General features: G+C 51.8%; 1 protein-coding gene across 1 annotated transcript in view; it reads left to right on the forward strand.

The window, feature by feature from the left end:
* Positions 1-24,938, forward strand: part of RPRD1B (regulation of nuclear pre-mRNA domain containing 1B) — a 35,667-nt gene extending 10,729 nt beyond the window's left edge. Inside the window, exons 3-7 of the mRNA XM_063296849.1 lie at positions 3,002-3,135; positions 12,359-12,471; positions 14,573-14,699; positions 15,691-15,866; positions 23,142-24,938. Coding sequence (XP_063152919.1) covers positions 3,002-3,135; positions 12,359-12,471; positions 14,573-14,699; positions 15,691-15,866; positions 23,142-23,291 — 700 coding nt within the window. The 3' untranslated portion in view covers positions 23,292-24,938. The remainder of the gene's footprint in view (positions 1-3,001; positions 3,136-12,358; positions 12,472-14,572; positions 14,700-15,690; positions 15,867-23,141) is intronic.
* The last annotated feature ends 334 nt before the right edge of the window (positions 24,939-25,272 follow it).

Raw genomic sequence — 25,272 nt, forward strand, 5'->3', positions numbered from 1 at the left:
TAGGCAGCCCAGGGTGGAGATATGAAGCTCGGTATCATCAGCATCCCGATGATACCTCGCCCCAACTGTCGGATCACCTCACCCAGCACAGACCCCGGAGGAAGGAGGAGAACCAGCACAACACTGTGCCGCCCCCCCCAACTCCCGAAGCCCGTTCAGAAGGACACCACGATCTATGATACCAAAGGCTGCTGAGAGGTCAAGAAGGGCAAGGATGGATGCACTTCCCCATCCCGCTCCCGCCAGAGGCCGTCCAAGAGCGCGATCCATGCCGTCTCAGTCCCGTACCCTGGCCTGAATCCTGAGAGGGGAAGGTTGGAGACTGGACAAAAACTGTCCAGATGAGTTGGGTTGAGTGACGGCTCCTCGAGGGGGGGGGCACCACTGCCTCCTTAAGGGAGAATTAACCCCTTAATCCAGGCCCGGTCACGTTTCCTCTCCCAGGCAGCCATGACCAGCCCGGAGGGGCATGGATGGAACACCCAGCTGCGAGGACCTCGGGTCTGCTTCCTCAGGTTCATCGGGGTCGGGCTGCCCCCAGATAACTGGGCAGCACTCAGCCCCCACAACCCCAGTAGGCCTTGTCAGTGCTACAGCAGAAATGGGGGGGGGGCTTGCTGAGCGTGTGTGGCTGTGTGTGCGTGTGCTCTTGCTCCTGCTGCATTTGCCAGACTCTGGCAAATTGTGCTCACGCTGTAAGGTGCAGGTTTTGGGGGGGGGGGCGCATCTCTGTCCAGGGCCACAAGGCGCACTTGACTAGAGCCAGGGCCTTCAGGTTGTAGATTAAATCTTTTCCTTCCTCCCCTCAGTTATTTGTATGTATTGGCATTTGTTTGTTTGCTTGGTATATCTATATAGCCTCCCACCTCACATATGTGACTCTGAGCGGCACGCAGAGTTAAAAACACGGAACAGTACAGGTAGTCCTCGACTCACGACCACTATTGGGACTGGAATTTCCATTGTTAAGTCATTGCGGTCGTAAGTAAGGTGAGTCACCACGTGACTGGACCCGATTTTACGACCATTTGTATGGTGGTCATTAAGTGCATTGCGGGGTGTTAAGCGAATCGCCGTGATTGTTAAGTGAATCCAGCTTCCCCAATGGGCATTTTTTGCTGGAAAGTGGTAAAATACGTCGCAAAAGGCAATCACGTGACCACAGGACACTGCAACTGGCTGTAAATATGAGCTGGTTGCCAAGCACCCGAAATACGATCATGTGACCGAGGGGGGGTGTAATGTTTTGTGATGCTCGGAACTGCTTTACAGGCCATAAAGCTCCCATTCTGAGGCCGTCATAACTTCGGGCCGTCATTAAACAAATGGCATAAGTAGAGGACTACCTGTACAACAGCCAGGGAGTGTCGGTTGGCGGGAACTAGAAGGTGCGCCTTCTCTTCCGTAGCGCCTGCCCTCTGGAACATCCTCCCTCCGGAAATTAAGATGTCCCCGACCCTGCTGGCCTTTCGTAAGGCCGTGAAGACCCGGCTTTGTGCCTGGGCCTGGGGCCTCGAGCGTGTGGATGGTCCCGCCTCTTGGCTGTATTAACATTCATGCATTGCTCGCTTGGCAGCCATGTATATCTATCTTGTATTTATTTTATATTTTAATTGTTTTAACTGTAATTGTTTTGACTGTTTTATAGTTTTATTGCTGTAAGCCGCCCAGAGTCACTTGCTGAGATGGGCGGCTATAGAAATCAAATAAATAAATATTAGTAAAATAACCAAAAATAATCACAGGAATCAACCATGTAAATTTGCTCTTGTTTGCCATAAAAGCACAGATACGTTTCTGGGAGCAATCCCTAATTCCCTTAGTGGTTTCATTTCTTCTTTGACACCCAGTCAGTCTTCCCTTTGGCAAAAGCACAAGTGTGCCCCAGTTGCAGTTCTTTTCCAGGGAGGGGAGCAGTGGACCACTGCACGTTCGGCTGATGTAATGAAGGATCTGTAGCTGCATTCTTCGTGATGGAGAGAAATCCATATGAGAAATTGCGGAAGAATGGGGGAGAAACATGCATTTGACACAGGGAAAGGGGGATCCACTGGAACAGACCAATCGACACACCGCTGTTAAATCTCTTATTTTTACACAAATGCTACGAGCCACAAAACAGCTTGCTTTATACAACCTTATTTTTGCTTCCTGGAAATTTACCTTTCTATACACCATAAAATGTTTTCTGATTTCAGCAAGTTTACCTCCCCCTTGATAGGTCTGGAGAGTTCTAACGGGGCAAACAGATTGCCGATACAAGTATTCCCTTCGGAAATATCTGTATGCTTCCTGCTGGCAGTTTTGTGCAGTTGTTAGTTATTCCACATGCCTTGGCTCTATCTGAACACGATTTTAAGTGAGGTCAGCGTCTCAAGTGCCGGGGATTTATCAGATTTTTTTCCCCCTTTCCAGATTGCCTTTCTGCTTGGCTTGTTCCATCTGTCATTGGGTGACTGTTCTCTCGCTGTGGGGCAAGCCATAAATGAGCGGCTCCGTGTCATTTCCTGGCATCTAATATGTTACTGGCTAGTTAAAGGCTGTGAAATTACTTAGAGAAGACCTTATGCTTGCCAAGGGATTCTATCTAGCACACGGAGGGAAAAGAATAGGAAAGCATGTTCTGGGGAGCTCTTTCCCAAGCTGGTGCCCTCCAGATGTGTTTGACTATCAGGCCACTCGGGAATGACAGATGCTGTTCAGTGCATCAGGAAGGTTCTGGGTTGGGGAAGATCGCTGTGTATTTAATTTCTTTTTCAGTTGATTAGATACGCTTGTAACTCTGAAAGCACCTTAAAAAAAAGGCAGATGTCCGTCAATCATAGCAGGGGTGCAGGTGGCTGTTTCTCTTGGCTGGTTCCGGTTTTGTGGTTACTGTGCCTCTCACAACTTTGTGGAAGACGAGGAGCAGGGTAGTGCCCATTGCCATGGACGTCCCAGGGCTTGTTCCTTGCCCTGCCTTTAACCTGCTTCTGACCTTTCTAAACCTTTGACCTTCAAGGGAGGCAGATGAGGGCTGCAAGAAGCCCTTGGAGCGATTGCTGAACATCTGGCAGGAGAGGAGTGTGTATGGCAGCGAATTCATACAGCAGTTGAAACTGTCCATGGAGGACTCCAGCAGCCCCCAAACGAAAGGTAAATTACGTCCTCACTTTTCGGAACTGTTTTGATCACCAGGCTGAACTATCATGAAATAAGAGCTTGCTCCTTAACACAGTATCGTCTTTGAACACCTTAATGGGTTTCTGTGAACCGGCAGTGTTATTGAGCGCACAGCTTAAGCAGTTCAGTTTTGCATCCTCTCTGCTTAGGTTCCAGAGAACTGCACAGTGGTGCTGGATGTGGAGCCTGGTCTCCTTCTGGAGAGGGTATGTCAGCCTGGGTGGATTTCTAGGTCCTGACAGGCAGCCGCGAAGACTGTCGTGGCCAAGAAGTAAACTAGAGATCAACTGGCAATTGATTCCAAGGGTTAAACTCTGAATTGTTGAACAAGGCAACAGAATGCGTTTTTCTGCCAAATTTAGGTGGAAATAAAGAATGGGAAAACCTACAATAATTTTCACGTGCAAGGAACTGTGAGTTTAGTTGCATCCTGGGCTGGAATGTGCTCAGGGGTGCTGGCCCCTCATGAGAAGGTATGATTCTAGGAAAACCCACTCTGGTTGGTTGAGAAAAGAACAAACCTGGTTTCCTGTTTGCACAAAGAACCTTGGAAGCTTTCTGTGGTTAGTTTAAGGGTTATACCAAATTTAGGAGAATCTTGTATGCTTTGTTTAGCTGTTCCCACTGCCAGAAGAGTGAAAGTGACTGAGGCACGTGGAACCCATCACGCTCATCCATGGTTCCATAACTCGCAACTACTCTGCTATACGTCTTCGTCGTTCACTGATGGTTCTTGAGATACTAAAATGAAAACACAAATCCCAAACACACCTCTAAGCCAGGTAGAATTCTAAGAGCAGAGGAAGTTGCTATAGAACAAACAGGAATTCTGGGCACTCTGAATGAGCATTGCAGGCCGAATTTTTCATACGACCTTCTACTCATTAGCTGCAAGTTGACCCAGGACTTTAAATTAGACACCAGAACAGCTGGCTCCTGCTGTCACCTGCCTAAACAACTTTCAGTATTGTGGAGTCCTTGGTGCTCTCTGAACTTGGTTGTTTGCTGGCAGATGTTTGGTTGCAGTGCACCGTCTGCCAGCCAGCAGCCAAGCTCAGAGAGCACCAAGGACTCCACAGTTCAGCCCTGAGCTGCAGAGATCCTCTTCTACGGGTATCAACTTTCAGTATGTTTGGGGGTGTAATGAAATCCCTGATGGTCCTCAATTGCATTTGCCTGCATTCAACATCATTTCAACTAGAGATGGGAACCAAATCTTTGCAGATAATGAAGAGCTGATAGCGGCTTTTGGGATGTGAATAGATGGGTGATGGACACTTGGCAGGTGATGAGTTACAGGGTGTCATTTGGCCTTCACTGAGTCTGCATCCTAGGACAGGAGCAGGAGGTAGGGAAGTTAAAACCTGGATTAGGATTGCCTTTGCCTCCTAGTGCGGCTTTGGAGCTATTGGGACACCAGGTTGGGAAAGGTTGGTCTAGAAGGGTCTCTGCTGTGGTTCAGAGGGTCTGTTTCCAAAAAGTGAGATGCGAGAGAGCCACTTTGCAGATGTATTATCCTCTACGGAACAGTACACTGATGCCTGAGAGAGAATGGAGTTAGAACATCTGGCTTTCCCTGTTTTGTTGGTGAGCAGTGAAGCAGCCTGCTTCAAGGCCATTTGTTTGTGCTCTGGAAGCCAGCCAGGAACACCGAACCTTTCTGTAGATGATGGCAGCAGATGCTCCCTGGCCAGCTTGTGCTTCGTTTTCCCCTGGCACTGCCGGCTGCTGCTTCCCTTCCAGGCATGGTTTCTGATGTCCCTTGTCCTACAGCTGTTAGCCATCTACGTCCACATTTACACCTGCAAAAGCATCCAAATTCTCATGCAATTTGGGGGGGGGGGGTTGTGTCCTTAAAATAATGGCGGGAAGACTCACCTACTCATTTCTCTGGAATTGCCAGCTCCCTCTGTGTCTCTTTGCATTTTCCCCCACTGCGGGAAACACAGGCAGCTGAAATCTCTACCTCTAGATAGATAGATAATTCAATTAATTTCTGTAGTCGCCCATCTCAACAAGTAACTCCACAAAACGGTTGAAATAATTAAAAACAGGAACAGTACAAAATAGATATATAGGGTTGCCAAGTAAACACTGTAAACAAACATAGATGTTAGTATAGCCAAGAAACGGGGCCCTTGACACAGTGGGGCCCCAGGCCCAGGCACATAAACAGGACCTCATGGCCTTGCAGAAGGCCAACAGGGTTGGGGACATCCTGATCTCTGGAGGGAGAATATCCCAGAGGGCAGGCTCTCCGGCAGAGAAGGCCCGCCTCCTAGTCCCCGCCAACCGACACTCCTTGGCTGATGGGACTTGGAGCGTGGGAGGAGACGGTCCCTCAGGTAACATTCTGAGGCCGTCATAACATGATCACCACAAGTGTGGTTGTGTAGCGGTTTCAGGGTGTAATGGTTGCCCTAGCCCCAAATACTCAGACTCACAAGAGGCTGCTAAATGAAATCTGATTTATTTAGAGTACTGAAGACAGATACAAAGAAAGCTGAGAATGAGCAAAAGCGCGCCAAATACAAACTTAAACCCTTGGTGCAAACGTATCCCGCCTCCCTCGTAACAGCCCCGCCCGACACAGGTGCTAGCAATCGTCAGAGTTGCTAGCCTGGGAAAGTAACCTTGAGCGCAGTAGATAATACAAATACATTCCAAAGCAAAGCCAAAAGATAACCGTTCCCATCCTCCCGAGAAAGATGAAACACGCATCCAATTAATGACATGCGAAACGTTACGATGCATCAAAGACATTGAAACGGCGAACATGACATACCGCCCTCCTAAAAATACACTTAGGGACCCGGTTTTGTGGGGTAAGCAGAGTGGAAGCGGGCCACCAAAACAGGGGAAGCTACATCTGGTGCAGCGACCCACTCAGGATGAGGGAAATGTTTCCAACGAACTAAGTATTGCAAAGAATTGCGAAGGCGTCTAGAGTCCAGAATTTCTTTAACTTCGAAGTGTTGCTGACCATCAATCATGATGGGGGTGGGAGGTGGAGGTTGACGATGCCAGCGGTCAGAAGGAATAGTCGGTTTGAGTAAGCTGCAATGAACAACAGGGTGTAAGCGTTTAAGGTTATGAGGCAAGTCAAGTTTAAAAGTCACAGGGTTAATCTGAGCGATAATCGGGAAAGGACCCACAAACTTAGGCGCAAGTTTCTTTGAAGGTTGGGATGACTTGATAAACTTCGTTGAAAGGTACACAGAGTCCCCCACTTGGAATGCCGGCTGGGGGGCCCGCTTCCGATCAGCATACAGTTTATAGTCTGCTTGTGCATCTGTCAATGCCTTTTGAATCATTGGCCAGGAGTCAGCCAGTTGTGTTGTCCAATCATCTGGAGTGACTACACCAGCCGGAGGTTGTGGTAGATCAGAGATAGGTACAAAGTCCTTACCCAGGGCTACCCGAAATGGGGTTTGGCCAGTGCTTTGATGCACTGCATTGTTGTAAGCCACTTCAGCAAATGGTAGGAGGTCTACCCAATTGTCCTGCTGGTAATTCACAAAAGCTCGAAGGTACTGTTCTAGAGTCGAGTTAAGCGCCTCAGTGGCCCCGTCCGTCTGAGGATGCCAAGCCGTGGACAGGGCTTGTTTCGTGCCTAACAGCTTGAGAAACGCCCGCCAAAATTGCGAGGTAAATTGTGTACCTCTGTCCGAAATCAAGCGGGAGGGACATCCGTGCAATCTGTACACGTGTACAAGGAATAGGCGAGCCAATTGACGGGCCGACGGAATGGACACGCAAGGGATGAAGTGAGCCTGTTTGGAGAAATAGTCTTTGACCACCCAAATGACCGTTTTGCGTTGGCTGGGCGGGAGGTCGACAATAAAGTCCATGGAGATTTCCTCCCAAGGGGAAGAAGGGGCTGCCACCGGTTGCAGCAGTCCTTGGGGCTTGCCCACCTTGCGCTTGGACATTGCACAAACAGTGCAAGAGGCAATGTAGTCTTTGACATCTTTACGCAATGTGGGCCACCAGAATTGCCGCCGAACGAGGTGCAAGGTTTTTACAAACCCGAAGTGACCTGCAAGTTTGTCATCGTGTGAACGTAGTAACACATCTTTTCTGAGGCTTTCAGGGACGTAGAGGCGGTCGGATTTCCAAGCAAAACCTCTGTCAAAAGTAACATTGTCTTTATTTGCAAGCAACCAAGTATCCGTTTTTAGTTCTTTTAGAAACTTTTGTTGCAACTGGGAGGGAATTGACAAAGGACTTGGCTGAACAGCGCTTGGCTGAACAGCGCTTGTAGTGGGCGGCTGCTGCGCGCGCGTTTGGCTTCGCGTCACAGCCTGCATGCCCAATTGGGGCGCCGTCCATAGGGTGCTTACCACATCTGGCGCTGCCCCAGAGTCCTGAGGTTGCCTTGACAAGGCATCAGCCAAGAAGTTCTTTTTCCCTGGAATAAATTTAAACTGAAAATTGAATCGGTTGAAAAATTGAGCCCAACGAACTTGTTTGGGGCTCAGTTTTCGAGGGGTACTAAGAGCCTCTAAGTTTTTATGGTCAGTCCATACTTCAAAGGGATGATTTGCCCCTTCCAACAGATGCCGCCAAGCTTCTAATGCAGCTTTTACTGCAAATGCCTCCTTCTCCCAAACATGCCAACGCCTTTCAGTCTCCGAGAATTTGCGGGATAAGTAGGCACAGGGCTTGAGGCATCCTGCCTCATCCTTCTGCATTAACAATGCCCCAATAGAATAATCGGAAGCATCTGCCTGTACAACAAACGGCTTGGAGGGATCAGGATGTTGTAAAATTGGCTCTTGGACAAAAGCTGCTTTCAGGCGCTCAAACGCCGTTTGACAAGCCGGCGTCCACCTCAACAGCGCTCCGGGATTCTTGACTCTCCTAGTATCTCCCACCCCTTTGGTTCGCAGCAGCTCAGTTAGGGGCAAGGCAATCTCAGCGAATCCCCTTATGAACAATCTGTAATAGTTGCTGAACCCCAAGAAACTTTGAAGTTGCCTGCGGGTGCGGGGACTCTCCCAGTCCATGATAGCCTGCACCTTGGCAGGGTCCATTTCTATGCCTTTATCCGAAATTCTATACCCCAAGTAGTCAATTTGGGTCTGATGAAAGGCACATTTCGACAGCTTAGCATACAATTCAGCCGACCTGAGTTTACACAATACCTGCTTTACCAGAGCTACATGCTCTTTCATGGTTTCAGTATAAATCAATACATCATCCAAATACACAAGTACACCTTTGAACAGATGGTCATGCAAAACCTCATTGATTAATTGCATAAATACCCCAGGGGCCCCAGCCAACCCAAACGGCAACACCTTATACTGGAAAGCTCCCAACGGGCAATTGAATGCGGTTTTCCACTCATCCCCCTCCTTGATCCGTACACGATAGTAGGCTTCTCTTAAATCAAGTTTAGAGAAGATCTTGCCCTTAGCCAGATGTGACAACATGTCCTTTATCAATGGCAAGGGATATTTGTTGGAAATTGAGACGGCATTTAATCCGCGGAAATCCGTACAAAGTCTCAATGTCCCGTCCTTTTTTGGGCGAAAAAGAACCGGCGCCCCCACGGGTGAATTTGCCGGCTCAATAAATCCGCGCGCCAGATTTTTGTCCACAAATTCCCTCAACAGAGTCAGTTCCTTCTGCGTCATGGAATAAATTTTTGGTTTAGGCAATTGGGTGTTGGGCAACAGTTCTATGGCACAGTCCGTCTTTCGATGGGGGGGCAACTGATCGGCTTCCTTTTCACCGAATACATCAGCAAACATCCAGTACTCGGCCGGCAAGCCTTCCAGAGGAGAGGCCGGGTAAGGCGGAGTCGCAGCTGCCGCAACCCCCACCATCTCCTCTGGGGCACCTTTACCCTCGGCCGCTTGATAAAACCCATCCCTAAACGTGATAGTGCGGTAGACCCAGTTTATGTGGGGGTTTTGCTGCACCAACCAGGGTACCCCCAACACCACCAATGGCCCCCCAACCGGAGCCACCACAAAAGACAGCCCTTCCTGGTGACTGCCCAGTTGCAAGGCTACACGCCCTGTAAAATGGGTGACCGGTTGGCCCCCTGCCACGGACCCATCCAGCTGAGTAAAAGCGATGGGTCGCTGTAAAGGGAACGTGGGGAGCTCCAAAGCCGCCACCACGTCGGGGTGCATAAGACAGCGGGAACACCCCGAATCAATCATGGCCCATACTTCCACCGTCTTGGATTGGGAGCCCAATTTCAATTTCACCATGAGTATGCGGTAAGTGCCACTCACCGATGGAGGCTCGCGCCCATCCTCTACCACCTGCCCAGCGGCGCCCTTTAGAGCAGGTGGCTGGCGTTTCCCGCCGGCTGCGGGATTTCGGTCTCCCCCTCAATTTCGAAGAACATTACATCGTCTCCCTCGGTTTCAGCCACCGCAGCTTTTTGCTTCCTCGGCAATGCAGGGGACTTTGCTGGCGGTTTTCCGGGCCGTTCCTCCACCTTTGCCTTCGGGCATGCTGCCACTCTATGCCCCTCCTTACCACATCTCAGGCACAAGCCTTTGGCGTACCGCTTCTCCCGCTCCTCGTCCCAGGGTCGTTGTCCCGGTTTCCCCCCGGTGGTCGATGGGCGGCTGGGCTTCACCTCCCGCCCCGACTTGGCGGTCCTCCGCTGGGCAAAGATCTCCTGTGCATGTTCAGCTCTCCCCGCCAGCAGGATCCACTCATACAGCGTGTATGGGTCGTCCCTCCCCAGGGACCAGCGCAGCACCTCTGTATTCAAGCCATCCTTGAAGAGCTCGATAATGGTGGCTTGGGACCAGTCATCCACCTTCCCAGCTAGCGCTTTAAACTCCAAAGCATAATCGGCCACTGATCTGAACCCCTGCTTGAGTTCCTTCAGGGCTCGCTTTGCTCTCTCCTTTGCTAAGGGGTCCTCGAAGTGTTGCTTCAACGCCCAGAGGAACTCCTCGAGACTTTCCAGTTCGGGCGCCTCCGACTGGCACATCTGGACATACCAGTCTGCCGCCCTCCCCTTCAGTTTGGTGGCAATGGTGATGATCCTTGCCTTTTCCGATTGGAAAAACGCCCCCCATTCTTCCATATAGGCTTTCGCGTTCGTCAGGAAGAACGAGAGTTTGGTCGGGTCCCCATCAAACTTGACAGGGAAGTCTCGCATGCCGCCTCCCGCCGCGCTGCGCCCCACCACCGGTGCTGCCGCGGCTTGTGTTCCCCTGGCTTGGGGCGGCACGGGGCCCCGGGGCGATCGCCCTGGCGATGCTGCGATTTCCATCCGGACCGACTGGTCCCCTTCGCGCCTCCGCACCACCCGTCGCCGTTCCGGGGACAGCCCCTGGGAAGAGGGGGTTGAATGCCTTTGGCTTGATTCTTCCCGGACCTCTCGCAACGAGGTCACATCCAAGCTCAGCTGTTTCAATATAGCCTCCAACGAATCCATTTTGGACTCCAACACTCGGATCCGATCCGGAGTGGGTGAGCCCTCCGTTGGCTGCACCTGCACCACGTTGGGGGACAATGGGTATCTCTGCCTCCAGGAGGGACCCCCCGCTGCCGTGGCATCTCCTTGGGTCGTATCCCAGGTGAGCAGCTCGCCCGGAGAATTTACGGTGGTCTCTGGGGCCGTTTTCAGCCCCCCGGCTTCACTCTCCGACTCGGAGCTCGCCTCCTCTCGGGTGGCTGACAGTTCCCCACCTTGGGACGGTCGGCCGGACTGCCTCACGGTCGAGTCCGGTTCCCCTTCCTCCATCATCATGATGTCGGGTTCAGTCATCGCGGGCTCTCTCCCTCACAGGGTTAGACGCTTGTCTTTCCTGGACAGGGGCCAGCGGAGTTAGGAACTTAGATTCTCAGCTTTATGTAATGGTTGCCCTAGCCCCAAATACTCAGACTCACAAGAGGCTGCTAAATGAAATCTGATTTATTTAGAGTACTGAAGACAGATACAGAGAAAGCTGAGAATGAGCAAAAGCGCGCCAAATACAAACTTAAACCCTTGGTGCAAACGTATCCCGCCTCCCTCGTAACAGCCCCGCCCGACACAGGTGCTAGCAATCGTCAGAGTTGCTAGCCTGGGAAAGTAACCTTGAGCGCAGTAGATAAGACAAATACATTCCAAAGCAAAGCGAAAAGATAACCGTTCCCATCCTCCCGAGAAAGATGAAACACGCATCCAATTAATGACATGCGAAACGTTACGATGCATCAAAGACATTGAAACGGCGAACATGACACAGGGGGAGGAATCAAGAGGTCCTTCAGCCCTTTCCTTCTAGGGTTGGGACTGGGCTGGAAGGAGGGGTTAAAGAGGCAGCAATTCCTTCCTCCTCCTCTCTCCCCCTCTCCCCACCGCCCGTACTTTCCTACTGGCTTATGGAAGTGAACCCGACACTTGATTTGGTGTCGTTGTGCTGAGATCTCTTTGCTCTTACTTGATCTTGGCCATGGGAACTTTGTGATCTTTTGTTGCCAGATTTACACAGCCCTAATAAGGTTTGGTTTTGGCTGGGGACGATGTATAAACCCAGCCAGTTGTGGCTTACTGAAACCGTGGTTTGAAAATCAAGTTGTGCAGTGCATGGCTGCTCTCAAGCTGTCTGCTTTTCAAGTAGAGCGCTGTGGGTACCTCCTCCTGATTGATTGATTGATTGATTGGTTTTTGTTTGTTTATCCTATTTATATGGCTGCCCATCTCACACACAGCGACCCTGGGCAGCGTACAACAACCCAATCCTTGATTTCTCTTTCAAGTGCTCTCGTGAGAGCAATAAATACCAGCCTTGAGCATATTAGGCCTGGAATCTGCTCAAATCACGGGCAAGGCACCAGTGCCAGGCCTGCATTGGAAAGTTCCATGGCACAAAACTGTTTGGTGAGTTTCTGATGTTGCTGGATAAGGAGAGAGCGTGCTCTTTGCAGCTGAATGTTTGCTGTGTGTGTTTTTTTTTAATGCAGTCTTGAAGTGAGCAAGAGAAACAGAAACAGCTTATTTTTCCCCCCTTTCTTAAGAAAGGAACCTTGCAACCCCATCAGATCCATGGTCACTGAACTGTGTGAGGTTGACTTGGCATACATTGTACGTTGCGGGCTAACAATATTTTGCTTCATTTTCAAATCTGCGTGTTTTCATTTTCCAAAGAAAATGTCAGAGCCCCCCTCCGCTCTGGGGCTGCCGAGCACTCTGGGGCTTCTGGGCGTGAAAGGCACGTTTTGTTCTCAGTTACAGAGGAGAAGAAGTCCTTGAAGCGGACGTTTCAGCAGATGCAAGAAGAGGAAGATGACGATTATCCTGGAAGTTACTCCCCACAGGACCCCAATGCTGGGCCCCTTCTGGTATGCTGGGAAGGCGGGAGGCTGGAGCAGTGCATGAGCCCCTCTCGGAGAAACAGCCACGAGGTGGCGCCATTAACAAGTGCACTCGGACCGATAATGTTGCCACCCTCCTTTCTTTCCGCCACCTCCTCCAGATGGCCAGACTTCAGTGCCCATAATTCTCAGCCAGCTTTGGGTCTTGAAGCTGATGGGGAGTAACGGGAGTTGACCGAAGACAACTGGAGGGCGGTGGAATGAGGAGAAAGAGCTTTATTTGCTTACAACAGTTGGCCCTTAATTGAAGTGCTGTTTCGTGACATTGCTCCACTCCATGCTCCAAGTTAATAACTAAAGAAATTGCCCAGTGTAGACCTCTGTTAGAACCAGCAGGGGGTGATTTGATTTGGACGGGAAGAACGGATTCGGGAAAGCAGGCCGCTTTCTCCTCCTGCTGAGCGCCTGGGCCGCCTGCTCTATGGTCCTTCAGGCCTTCGGCAGCTGCAGTTGGCTTTCAGAGGCATTTGACCGAGTAGGTAACTCTGTGTGCGGGTTGGCCCCGTTAGCCCTGTGCAGGGGAGAGGGGGTGTTTCGCAGGGGCCGAACACATTGTGGAAGGTGGGCTGTGGAAAGCCGCAGCCTGGGGAAGGAGGGAGGGCAGCAGAGCCCTGTCCTGGAATCGCTCAGAAACCCCGAAGGCCAGAGTCTCAGGAACGGGCAGGATAAGCCCGGTCATCTACCAGCTGCTTGTCTCTCTGGCTGCTCTGCGTCTCCTGGTGCGTCCGCATCTTGCTGTAGCAGAGCCTTTAGCCCACAGCGGTCTTGTGGCACCGTTGCCCCTGTAAAAGGGCAAAGCGCTTGAAAGGCAGCAGGTGCTTCTTTTACGTAGAAGGGCAGTTTCATTACGCTCCAAGCTTTGCTGCAGGGGGCTCTTAAGCTTCCTTGGATTCTCTTCTCCGTTCTTCGTGGAGGGGGACTCTTTTTGCAGATTTTGGACTTCAGATTAGGGATCTGTTTGTAGGAGAGGATCCTGAGAAGCGCAAGTCCTTCCTTGAACTTTCAGCACATGCATCTGGCACTTCCCAGCCTGGTGCCCTCAGAAGTGCTGGCTTTCCACCTGTAGAAACCCAGCCTTTGAATCTTTGGAGAGGGAGCCAGCGCCCCTGAACAGCCGGCCGGGGAGGGCCCTGTTACTGCTCGCAAAACGTTGGATGTTTAGACCTTTGGGCAGAGAGTTGAGCTGGCCAACCGGATCTTTGATCTCCCTCTCTTGCTTAAATGTTAGAATGGTGCTTTTCTTTTCTCCCAGTCTTCCTGATGTATTCTGATAAGCAAGCTGTCAGTGGAGCGAAAGTTCACCGAATTCAGAACGAGCATCTGGTTTGATCTCTGCTTTGTTTCAGCGGGACTTGTGCAGAACTGTCTGGATGGAGGGCACGTTCTACCCAGGGCCCTGCCAGCCTGGGACAGTCCAGCTCGGCACTCTCCCTGATCTGCCGCGTGTTTCTAGGAAGGCAGCATCTGCCCCCGGGTTGGCTTGAAAATGGCCAGCTGGCCCTGGCGGGCCCTGTTTCTGCTGCCCGAGGTGGTGGCCGGTGCTGCCTCGTGCAGTGGCTCGTTCTCATGGTCTGACTATGAGATGTGAAATCACTTCTCAAGATTCCTGAGCACATGCTTAGCACGACTAGTGCTGTATGCACTGATGGTAGCAAAATTATAAGCCCCAGACAGCTGATCAAGAAAACCTGGACTGAATTTTTAAACGCAGCTGCTTCCCCGGTTCCTTGGATGAAGGTTTTAGCAAGCGTTGAGTCGGCGCCTGTTCCAGTTCTAAGCACATGCAGCTTGGCTGCGTGTCGCCTGGGCTGCTGTTCTGTGCAGTCAGAGAGAGTTGCTGGCACAGGGTGTGTCTGCACAGGCAGCCGGGGGACTCTTGGGGATGCAGCAAAGCAGTCTGCCATCTGAGGCCTTGGTACCTTTCTCCCCCGACAGCACCATCCTAGCGGGACGTGACACCCACGGGCACCCGCAGGTTGGGAGTCCAAAAAGGTTGGGATCCGAAGTCGGGTGGTGGTGCGGCTCTGGGAAACAAGGATGACCGTCTTTCTCTCTCTCAACCGGGCAGGCAGAGGACTTGATCAAAGCCCTGCAAGACTTGGAAAACGCAGCATCGGGAGATGCCACTGTGCGGCAGAAAATCGCCTCTCTTCCCCAGGAGGTTCAGGACGTGTCGCTGTTGGAGAAGATTACAGGTGAGCCTCTGAAGGGCCAAACCTGGTCGGCTGAGAAGCCCAAACCTGCTTGGAGGGCACAAAGGGAAAGCAGGCTGGGCCGACGGATTCTGAGCGTAAGATTTTTAGCTGGAAGATGGACAGTGATGTGTGTGTTCCTAGAGTTTTCTTTTGGTTTTGTTCAGGATAATTTGGTTGCTGCCAGCTGTACCTTCACTCCTTCCTGTTCCGTGTGCCTTGCTTCCCCCTTTGGGGAGAACCCCCTGTGCACCGAGAGCTGGTTTCCCTCCCCTCAGTCACAAGCAGCTACCCCATAAGGGAGCCCCACAAGGGGTATTGAGCTGCTGTGTCAGGTGAACATACCCGGGGCCCTGGGTGTCATCTGGGGGCTTCCCTGACCTCCAGAGCCCTGTTCCCTGCTGCTTGGTCTTTATAAGTGGGAGGAGGACCATGGCGCTTGCATCAGTACCAAGGCAGAGGAAGCTGCGAGAAGTCTGTGGAAACCTCTCCCCGCCCCGCTTTCTCTGGAGCCACTTTAGCACTTGAGTCCATTCCGATAGCACTCCAGGAGGCTCTTCTGCCAGGCTACGGATCGTTGTTCTTTGGCGGTGTTTCTGTGTGCAGCACTCCGCGAGTAGCTCAGTCCGGGCCAGGGGGTCCAGTGGGCTCCCCCAGGCTGCGCCCAGTCCTGGCTCCCCATTCCTGACCCTGACCGAGCTGCCCTTGGGCCAGCCACCCCAGCCTATCTGTCCTCAGGCATTGGACCACTTGGCTTTGTGTGGCAAGGAAACCACCCCACCCTCAACTTTCCATTTCTGTTGGGAGTTGCCCATGGGCTTATTTCTCAGGTTTTGCTTCAGGTAGAGAATCAGTGGCCAGGACTGCAAAATCCCCTCTTGTTTGGAATCATTCGCCCCTGAAGAACAGCTGCTAATGGATAGCCGCTGTTTGTCAGCAACACAAAAGGTGTTGTGTGGCCTCAGTGTAAATTGTTTACCAATCCTCTGCGCAGACAAAGAGGCGGCAGAGTGCCTTTCGAAGACGGTGGACGAGGCGTGTTTGCTACTCGCGGAGTACAATGGGCGACTAGCAGCGGAGCTGGAAGACCGGCGCCAGCTGGCACGCATGCTGATTGAATACACGCAGAACCAGAAGGATGTGCTGACGGAAAAGGAGAAGAAGCTGGAGGTGAGTGTGGCTCAGTGCCCACCCTTCTTGCCTCCTCAAGGCTCAGGGCTAGGGTGGCCTCAGTGCGGGGCGAGTTACCCAGTCCTGCCTAGTGCAGGGTGTCCCCACTCCTCTTAGGAGCACATGAGTGTGGTGAACCTCTGGCAGCTGGGCAGTGAGTGAAGCACCTCTAGTCTCTAAGCCCCACCATCTCACAGGGAAGCACTGGAGTCAGAGAATCCCAGCAGCCTGAATAAGGCCAAAATCCAGCAATCCATGGGGCTGCTTCTGTGTGGGTGGTGCCAACTTAATGTTAAAAGGCTCTTCGTTTGGCAAGAAGGAAGTCCTAAAAGTTGTCTCTTGGGCCCCTTGGCTTATGGTCAGGAAAAGCATTTATGAGCTTCTAGATAAGATGGCTTGCTCCCCTTTGTGGGTTGATGGGTTGCCCACAAGATTGAAGCCCTGGTTGTGCTCGACTGACGGGACCCTGTCCATGTACGGCTGCCTTTTCTAGAAGCAGCTTAAACTGGAAGAAGTAGCTATAAATAGATGGCTGGGGAACGGAATTCTGCCGTGGGCGGAAGGTGGAGGCAAGCAGCATAGGGCATCACCGAGTCCTTTCTCTGAAACGGGCCACTTCTAGTCAGGCAGCCTGCTCTGCATTGCACATTAGGGCTGATACAGGAAAGTAATTAACGATTCTGCTTGCCTGTCCCTCTGCCATCCATTGTGTTGTCCCTTGGCAGAGTAGTCCGAACTGCCCCTTGCTGTCAGGCGTTGACTGTTTGGAGCAGATGTTCTTGAGGGATGTGGCATGGCGACAGATGGAAGAGTTGACCAGGAGGAGATGGAAATGCTTCCTAGAAGCTGCCATGTGCGCTTGTTGTTCAGTCCTCTTTCCTCCTTCCTCACCCAGGCCTTGCACAGATGGACAGGCGTGTTCATTTTGGCTCTGGTCAGGGGTTGGAAAATTATATTGCCCAAGGAAATCTGTGGCCGCAATTCCAGCGGGCTTGTTTTTCCACAGTTGGCTAGTCCAGACTGGGCAAAGTGATTCCCTGGTGTGGAAGGTCACAGCTCCTGCAGAGTCATGGAACAGATGCTCCGTGTCGGAGGGCGAACCTTGGTCTTTCCTGGGGCACCTGGGGGCTCTAGGCGAGGCCTGAGGGCCAACTTGCCCTCCTAACCCTTGTGGTCCTCAGCCTATAGAACCTGTGAGTGCCTGAAGGCACCAAGTCGCATCTGTTGTGGGATGGGTCTACTGCAGGCATTAGCAGACCAGGGTTTATTTGTCAAGCTGGTTAAGACCTGACCAAATAAGGTAAGCGGCTGGATATCTTGTGACCATTCAAGATCTTCCAAGTGACTTTGCAGCTGTCCAGTTATTAAAATAGCTAATTCTTGTCTCTGGGACCAGAGCTGGCGATCTAAACATTAAAATTCAAATTGAGAGGCTGCTGGCATGATTGTCCATTGGCCTCGGCAGATTGCGAATCTGTGTTATCCCCACGATGTGCCTGTGTTGACTCCTCATGTCTTACTGACCAAGGAGGCCTGAAATAGCACTGCGCCTGAACTCTGAGCCCTCTGGCTGGGATCTCTTCCAAGGCATCAGTCATGCCTGAGCCCTCTCCCAGCTTGGTGGTGGGCTGCCAGCCTTTTTCACTGTTGTGAAAGGGAGTGTCCTGCGATAAACTGCAGAGAGAGTGAAGGGGCACATTTTGATCTTTTGAGTGGTTTTGGGTTGAAAAGGGCATGTTTAGGACATGCTGGAAAAACTAAGCACTAGATTGCTGTTTGTGCAACCAGATCAGGAAAAATAATGGAATTCACACCCTACTGCAGGCTCTCAGCAGGAGTACTCGACTTACAACCATTTGTTTAGTGACCGTTTGAAGTTACAACAGCGCTGGAAAAAGTGACTTGCAACTGGTCCTCGCACTTACGACCGTCTCAGCGTCTCTGCGGTCACGTGATCAAAATTCAGGCACTTGGCAACTGGCTCATACTTTGGGGTCACGTGGCCGCCATTTGCAGCCTTCCCAGCCGGCTTCCGACAAGCAAAGTCAGTGGGGGGAGCTGGATTTGCTTAGCGACTGCATTAATTCACTTAATGGCCACAGCAAAAAAGGTCATAAAATCAGGTGCAACTCATTTAACAACCATCTCGCTTTGCAATGGAAGTTCTAGTCCCAATTGTGGTCGTAAGTCGAGGACTTCCTGTAAGAGCATAATGTCAGTTGGTTGATTCGTTTATGTGCCATGTGACTCCCCTTCTAGCATGAACATGTTTGCTTCCTAGGGCAGGATGCAAGACAACCCAAAGTACCTCTCTTAGTCTGCATCTTCAAAGACGGGTTTAAAGTAGTAGGCCTGGCCAGTCTGCTGTGAAACTGCAAAACTTGACCGGGGCGCTTTATTTTCTGCAGGGGTTGGGCGAGGCGGGTGCCTGGAGGATGGAGAATACTGAACGAGGAGGGGGCTGGGGCACTGCGCCAGAGCGGGAATGGGGGACAGAGGTGACGGGGGGGCAGTTGGGGCAAAAAGGGAAGAAAAGGCTCGTATTCTAGAGGAAGGGGCTTTGGGTGACTGAAAACACAGTCCCCTGCCCCGCCGACAGCCGCCCCACCCGTTAGTCTGAGAAAGGCGACAGCCCCGAGCGGAGTGGCGAATCCACCAGGTGGTCTGATGGTTTAAAGGAGTCGGTTATATTTCTAGCTGGGTCTTTGAAAGGTCGAAATTCCCTTTTCAGTTACATTGGGATGGAGCCTGAGTGCAGCGCCTGTGTCCGCAGTGTTTGTCAGCCACCCTGCGCCTGTTGCCTTTATTAGCCGTGCTAATTTCTTGGTTCAGCTGAATCGTCCCTTTAAGTTGCTTCCTTTTAAGGGAATTGTGCGTCCGTTGTGGATGGAGACCAACTATTTCAGCGGTCTGGGAGTCAGGGCAAGGAATCAGCCATTGGTGGATTGATGCCATTTTGGTTTCCAGTGATCTGTAGTTGGAAATTTTGCTAATACACATGAGACAAGATCACATGGCTGATAAAAGGGAAAGACTTGGGTCTGCCAACTGTTTTTCCTATATATTGCTAGCTATCAACCGAATCTGGGGGAAGAGAGGCCCTAAGGATATGGCTGTGTACTTAACACAAGTCTCCCCTGTAGTTGAAGGACTACACAAAACCACTAACACGTTTTTCTTGAGGGTAAATACTTCATGTCATTTTGCTATGAAATACAGGTAGTCCTCGAGTTACGACCATTCGTTCAGCAACTGTTCGAAGTTACAGCAGTGCTGAGCAAAGGGACTTACGACCGGTACTTGAAGTTCCGGCCGTTGCAGTACCCCCACAGTCACGTGAACAAAATTCAGGTGCCTGGCAACCAGCCCACACTTAGAACCAGTTGCAGCATCCTGCAGTCGCCTGATCGCCATTTGTGACCTTCCCCGGTGGCTTCCCCCAAGCAAAGTCAATGGGAAGCCAGCAGGGAAGGTCACAAGTCGCTGGGTTAAGTCTCCCCCCTCAGGCCTTTCTTCTCTTTCACGCGCTTGGCCCTCCTTCCCTTTTTGCTCACACACATCCCACGCCCTCTTTCCCCAGCCTCTCTGCGCTTGCACACACACGTGCACCCCGCACCCTCTTTCCATGGCCTCCCTGTGATCGCATGTACCCCGCGCCCTCTTTCCCTGGCCTTTCGGAGCTTGCGCTGCACCCAGCCAGCACCTGGTCCCCCAACTTGCATGTGGCCTGTGCCGGCCCCCCTGCGACACCCCTGCAGTCCTTACCTGGGACTCCCTCCGCTTCCTGCTTAACAACCTGCACGTCTTGGGTTACAACGGCAACGGGGACTACCGGGATTGCTCTCGCTAAGTAATGCGGTCATGTGACGTTGCACTTTACTACCGTATCGCTTAGTGATGGCAATCCCGGTCCCAATTGCAGTCATAACTCAAGGACGACCTGTAACATCCGTGATGTCTGGATGCACCTTAAATTTCTTCTTTTCCCCTTCATTCTCTTACAATGGCATGGATTTACTGTGGCAGCAATCAAACTCTTGAGGGGAAATTTATATATTATTTATTTTATTTTATTTTTATTTTTTTAACCCTTAATTGTTTTTTATAAATTACTCAAGGCAGCGATGGTGACGTGCTTTAGTATGACTCTCCGCGCCCACCAGTGCCTCGGTCAAAAGGGAGCGATGCTGGTCTGCCCCGGCCTCATCAGGGCCTCTTGGCTGAGGCTGGCCCAGAGAAGCCTTCCCTGGTCCTCCATCTGGCCCTGCTTCTGGAGCCCTCCTGAAGAATAGTGTAGAGTCAAGGCGGATCTTGAGGTCCTCGGCTTGGGAGAGGAGAGTCGTAACTTGGATAGGGCGGTCCAGCCTCTGCTGAGATATCCAGGGTAACGCCGAGCCCACCACCCCAGCGGAGGCTGGCCCACTCCCCGCCCTTTGGAAGGTCCCTGTATGGTTTAGCTGAAACCCCCTCTCCAACCTTGGAATGAGGTGCTTGTTTCAAGCAATGGGCCAAAACCCTGCAAGTCCTTGAAATGTTCAGGTGGAGGGGAGTTGGGCCCTTGCTTAAGCCAGTGTTGCTCAACCCCAGCAACTTTAAGATGAGTGGACTTCAACTCCCAGAATTCCCCAGCCAGCCATCTCAAAGTGGCTGAGGTTGAAATGCGGCTTAAGCCAAAAGGCCAGGAAAAGCTGCCTCTGGTTTTCCGAGTGGGGCTGGGCTTTTAAAGTGTCCTCCCCTGGGAGGACTATTAGTCTGGAAAGAGTTCCTCTGACTGAGGGGTGGGCAGAGCGGAGCTTAAAACAAGACTTTCCTGACCTGCCTTGACTCAGCCCTCAACTCCCGCCCAGCCCTCGCTGACCATTTGCCCTCTACCTACCGGACGAGAAGGAAGAGGCCGTCCCGTTCAGGCCCAACATTAGCCCTGGATGCTCTCGGGGTGACTCGCAGCCGATTGGCCTTTCTCACCCTGGGTGAAATCACCGCAGGGTGGCTATTGTGGGGGAAGCAGGGGAGGGGAGCACCTGGAGAGAAGGCAGAATACAAAGGTAGCCAGCACATAAAATTAAAATCCTTGCTATTGTTTTCGATCCGTTAGAGCCATTCTTCTCCTTCTGTCTGACTTTTTCCTCATCCTCTCTTAATCTCTGGATTTTGGGCAAGGAAGAACAAGAAGCTGTTTCTTTTTTTGTCTCTCTCTCTTTCCTGCCCACCCAGGGGCATCATCCATCATCTTCTTGGGACTCCTGTCATGCCTCGATAGCCAATTCCTGACAGAGAGTTATCTGCAAACTCAGCTGCATTGTCCTCCTTTCACAAGGGTGTTCCTCTCCCCAAGACAAACTCCTGATTCAGCTGTTCACTCATTCCTGCTCTGTCCGTGCGTAAGCCGTTCTGTGCCGGGAGCAGCTGATTGTGGCCCACCCTCAATCGGAGGCATATAGAAACAGAAGTGCAGGATAATGGAAGGGGATTCGAAGCAGGGCTATGTGGGGTTGTTGTTTTTTTTTAAAATATTGACCCTGAACGTTTTCTTTACATTCTCCCTCTACCTTTCCTTCAAGCCTCCTTGCAGTAGCCAAAATAGAACTTGGCAAATTACTTGGGAACTGTTCCTGTTGCAAAGGGTATAAATAGTTTAAGAGCTGCCGTTAAAATACTTATTTTGGCCCACAGGAAACCTTTGTATGTCTGAAGGATAAATACTTCTTAGAGAGTAGTTCCTTAACAAAACCAATCTTCAGCTACTTTAAACTCCCCAATTTAATTGGCAGTTTATTTGTATATTACGCTGCTAATTTTAAGAAACAGATGAGTTTCTTCCACCCGTATCGCTAGTCCTAAACAGCAAACAAAGGTTTCCCCTCCTTCAGTGAGTGGAAACACCCCAGACCCTCTCCCTTCCTTTCCAGGCCTGTGCGAATGGCTTTGTGTTGCTCTTCGGACTCTTCTCTAGCGCACCCGTCGCTGTGCCAGGAGTGCAGATCTTAGCTTTCTGGAGCGCCAGTCCCTTGTGGCCGGTGTGAGGCCTGCCTTCAGAAAGTTGGGGAGAACTTCAGTGCTCTTCTGAGCGGTGGTCACATCCTTGGCGTAGCCGGATTGTGCTGTGTTTGGGATGCGCTTTGCAGCTCGACTCCAGCCACTTGCTCTTTCTCCATTGGCCCTCCAGGCCTGTGATCTGAGGGGCCTTTAGTCCACAGAAAGGACACGGTGTGCGGCTTGAAGGTGTGACCGTTCATTTTCTCCTCCTCCTCCCCTCACAATCTGGTCACGATCTCTGTCAGTGGAGATGGAGAGCGGAGCACCCTGAAGGCAAATGAGCAGCGGCCCATGTCACTGGATCTGAAATAGCACCAACTCTTGCTGGCAAAGGAGGGAGACTTGTGTTTCTTCCCACAGGCCCTGCGTGCAGTTCACCCTAGGGGTTTGCAGCTTTCATCATTCAGCCCAAACTGGATGCTGTGTAGGAAGTGCAGCAGGGTCTTGGCACAGTCAGTAGGTGGGTTGGAAAACCGCAAGGTGACACTCCTGGGTTGGTCCTCTGTAGCCCCCTTCAAGGCTGCTTTATGTGTGAAACCAGCAGGAAGCTTTTTCTACAGCGACCGTATCCATTGGTGGCTGCATGGTTTTTCGTGGATCTTGGTAAAAGGCTAGCTTGCTGCTTTCCTCTGTCCTGCCAAGCAGCCTAGACTGGAAACCGGATGTTAAAGGAAATCTCCATTTGTGCGTCAGCTGGAGTTGGTGAATCCACTGTGGGGTGTGGCAGCCCGATCCGGGGTGTTTGAAGGATTCCCATAGGATGCAAAAGAAAAGCAGAGCCCAGGGCTTCTGCCTGATGGAGGATTTGGCTCTGCTTGGCAGTGCCCTCTGCAGAGGAGGCACTGCCCCGGGAAGTCTTTAAAATCGAAAGTGGCTCAGTGCCGCTTATTTTCCTTGGGATGAAGCAAGGAGCAGTTGGGAGGGGAGAGGCATTTAAGAGCCCTGAAGTGACTCGGTGTCTGGGCCCTGTGGTCCCTGCAAGAGGGCACGTGGTTGGGGAAATACATATTGTGGCCCCGGGGAGCGGAATTCCCTCTGCAAAGTTGGTCTTCGCCCTGCAGGGATCGCTCTGTGTTGGGGTGGGAAGTTCCGCTTCCTGTGGGCCTCCCCCTGTCCTTGGGGGTGGCAGTCTGCCAACTGGCACCCGGTTCCTCCGAGGAGGAGACAGTGATGGGGAAGAGGTAGCCACACCTTCCAATTCCTCTCTCTCTCTCTCCCTCTCTCCGGTTGTTCCTCCAGGAATACAAGCAGAAACTCGCTCGAGTAACTCAGGTCCGCAAAGAGCTCAAGTCGCACATCCAGAGCCTGCCGGATTTGTCACTGCTGCCCAACGTCACTGGGGGGCTGGCGCCTCTCCCGTCTGCTGGGGACCTTTTCTCAACTGACTAGGACGCAAGGGGGTCTGTGTTCCCACCTCCCCTGGTTCCAGCAACAGCAGCAGACCCCTTCGTAACGTTGGGCGATTCTCGCGGGAAGCCGGCCTTGGAAGGGATGGGCAGAGACCCGCCATGGGCCATCTCCACTGGGCCTGCTGCCCGCTCTGGTGACTGGGGGTTAGGATGGGCGTGGAAGGGCACCGCCTCTGTTTTGGAGGAAGGCAGAAGGCATCTTCCTTTCTTGATGAAAGTTCACACTGACTTCGCTTCCTGGGTGGCACTTCCAGCTGATGCAGATCATGTGTGCCGAGAGCCGTCAAAGAATTTTGATTTCTGTGTTGCTTTTTTTCTCTCCTGTGTTAAAAAAAGAAGACGAACTGGATTGCTTGGGGGTTCCACTCGGGCCACGTCAGTGTTGATTTGGGGGGCCTGCTAGTCCGTGTGTCAGGAATGGCAGAGGCATCTGCTCAGTGGATCGCCACAGGGAAGATTCCCCCTCTTCACATATGACCAAAATCAGCTTGGGTGACCGAAACCCCAATTCCCCTCCTTTCAGCTCTGTGGCCTGGGGTCAGTGGAAGCCATTCCCGCCGCCCCCCGCCCCCCCGTCCCATTCGCATGGGCTGCTCGTTCTACAGCAGTAAAATGGAAACCACCAAAGGTTCAGATCAGTGGGTTTTAGTAAGGGTTTGCCCCCCATCTTTCTCTTGGTCAGCTAATTTTCTTTTTAGCCTCGAGTCAGTGGGAGGGACAGGGATTGTAAACAGGCCTGCTCTCTGAAGGGCAGCACAATTGCCCCCTTCAAACGGAGCCCTGCCTGAGGAGATGCCCGTAGAGCCATGCCCAGGCTGGACTAAGCCCTGCTTGTTGGTGCTTTCCCCCTCGTACGCGGCACAGCAGGCTGATTCTTGGAAGTGCGAGCGTTTATTTTGCCCTGATCGCTGCTGATGGCGTGGGCTTTCCTGCTGTTTTTCAAAAGAAACCACAAATTACCAAACCCATTGCTGCTGCATTTTTGGTAGCCATATGAGGCATCACCCCCCTGCCCCCTTTCTAGGGGAGTTGCCCTTCCCTTTGCTCCCCCCCCCCCCAAGTCTTGAAATTCCTTTGCTTTCCTTACGTGGAAGGGTTTCGCTTTCTGCTTCGTGCCCAGATCCAGCCACAAGAATCCCCTTCTCAGGCTGGCCTCTCGCAGATGGTCACGACATCCCCCGTCCGCTCAGCCCAGGCTGGCAGACGTGACCCCGGACGTCTGGCGGTGCCGGGTGGAGAAGGCAGCTTCCCGTGGTCTTTGAGTCTCTGCGCAGCAGCCTTTTCGCCTTCGCAGACCATGGGGCAGTGAGGAACCCCCCCTTGCGCATGTGGGTGTGAGACAGAGTGTGCGTTCAGGTCGCAGCAGCACAACTTTGGCAGCCCATGTATTCTGTTTTTTGTTTAACGTCATTGAAATCTGCTTTCAGAGGTCAGGTTGAGGCAGGACCTGTGATGAGTGCACTGTGTGGTCTTTTCGCTACGATCCAATCCATCTCTTCCCCTGAGGCATTTTCTTAAATCTGTATATGAATCAATCTAGAAATTTAGAGGTATAGGCTGTCATTTTAACAGCAGTATATTCTGAAATGTCTCATAAATATATTTTTGAATAAAGAGGGTGTCATTCTGTGGGCGAGTAGCTTCTTATTTGTGTCGCAGAGGACCATTTTCTCCTCAAGCAAAGCAGAGCCTGGAGGTGAAATAATACCGGTTCAAAATCTAAACTGTGTTTTGTGTTTGAAGTTCAACCTTTGTATGTCTGGGAGCCTTTACTCCAGTGTTTTTGAAACTTGGTAACTTTAAGATGCTGGCTGGAAAATTCTGGGAGTTGAAGTCCACACATCTTAAATTTGCCGAGATTGAGAAACCCCATCCTAGGGGGTTGACTGATGCTAGACGTTGCCCGTCTTTCCTCAGCCTCAAAGCCCTGTGCTGCCTGTGGTCTGGGGGTCTGCTTTGTC

Source organism: Candoia aspera, chromosome 3, assembly GCF_035149785.1.
Source record: "Candoia aspera isolate rCanAsp1 chromosome 3, rCanAsp1.hap2, whole genome shotgun sequence".
NCBI lineage: Eukaryota > Metazoa > Chordata > Lepidosauria > Squamata > Boidae > Candoia > Candoia aspera.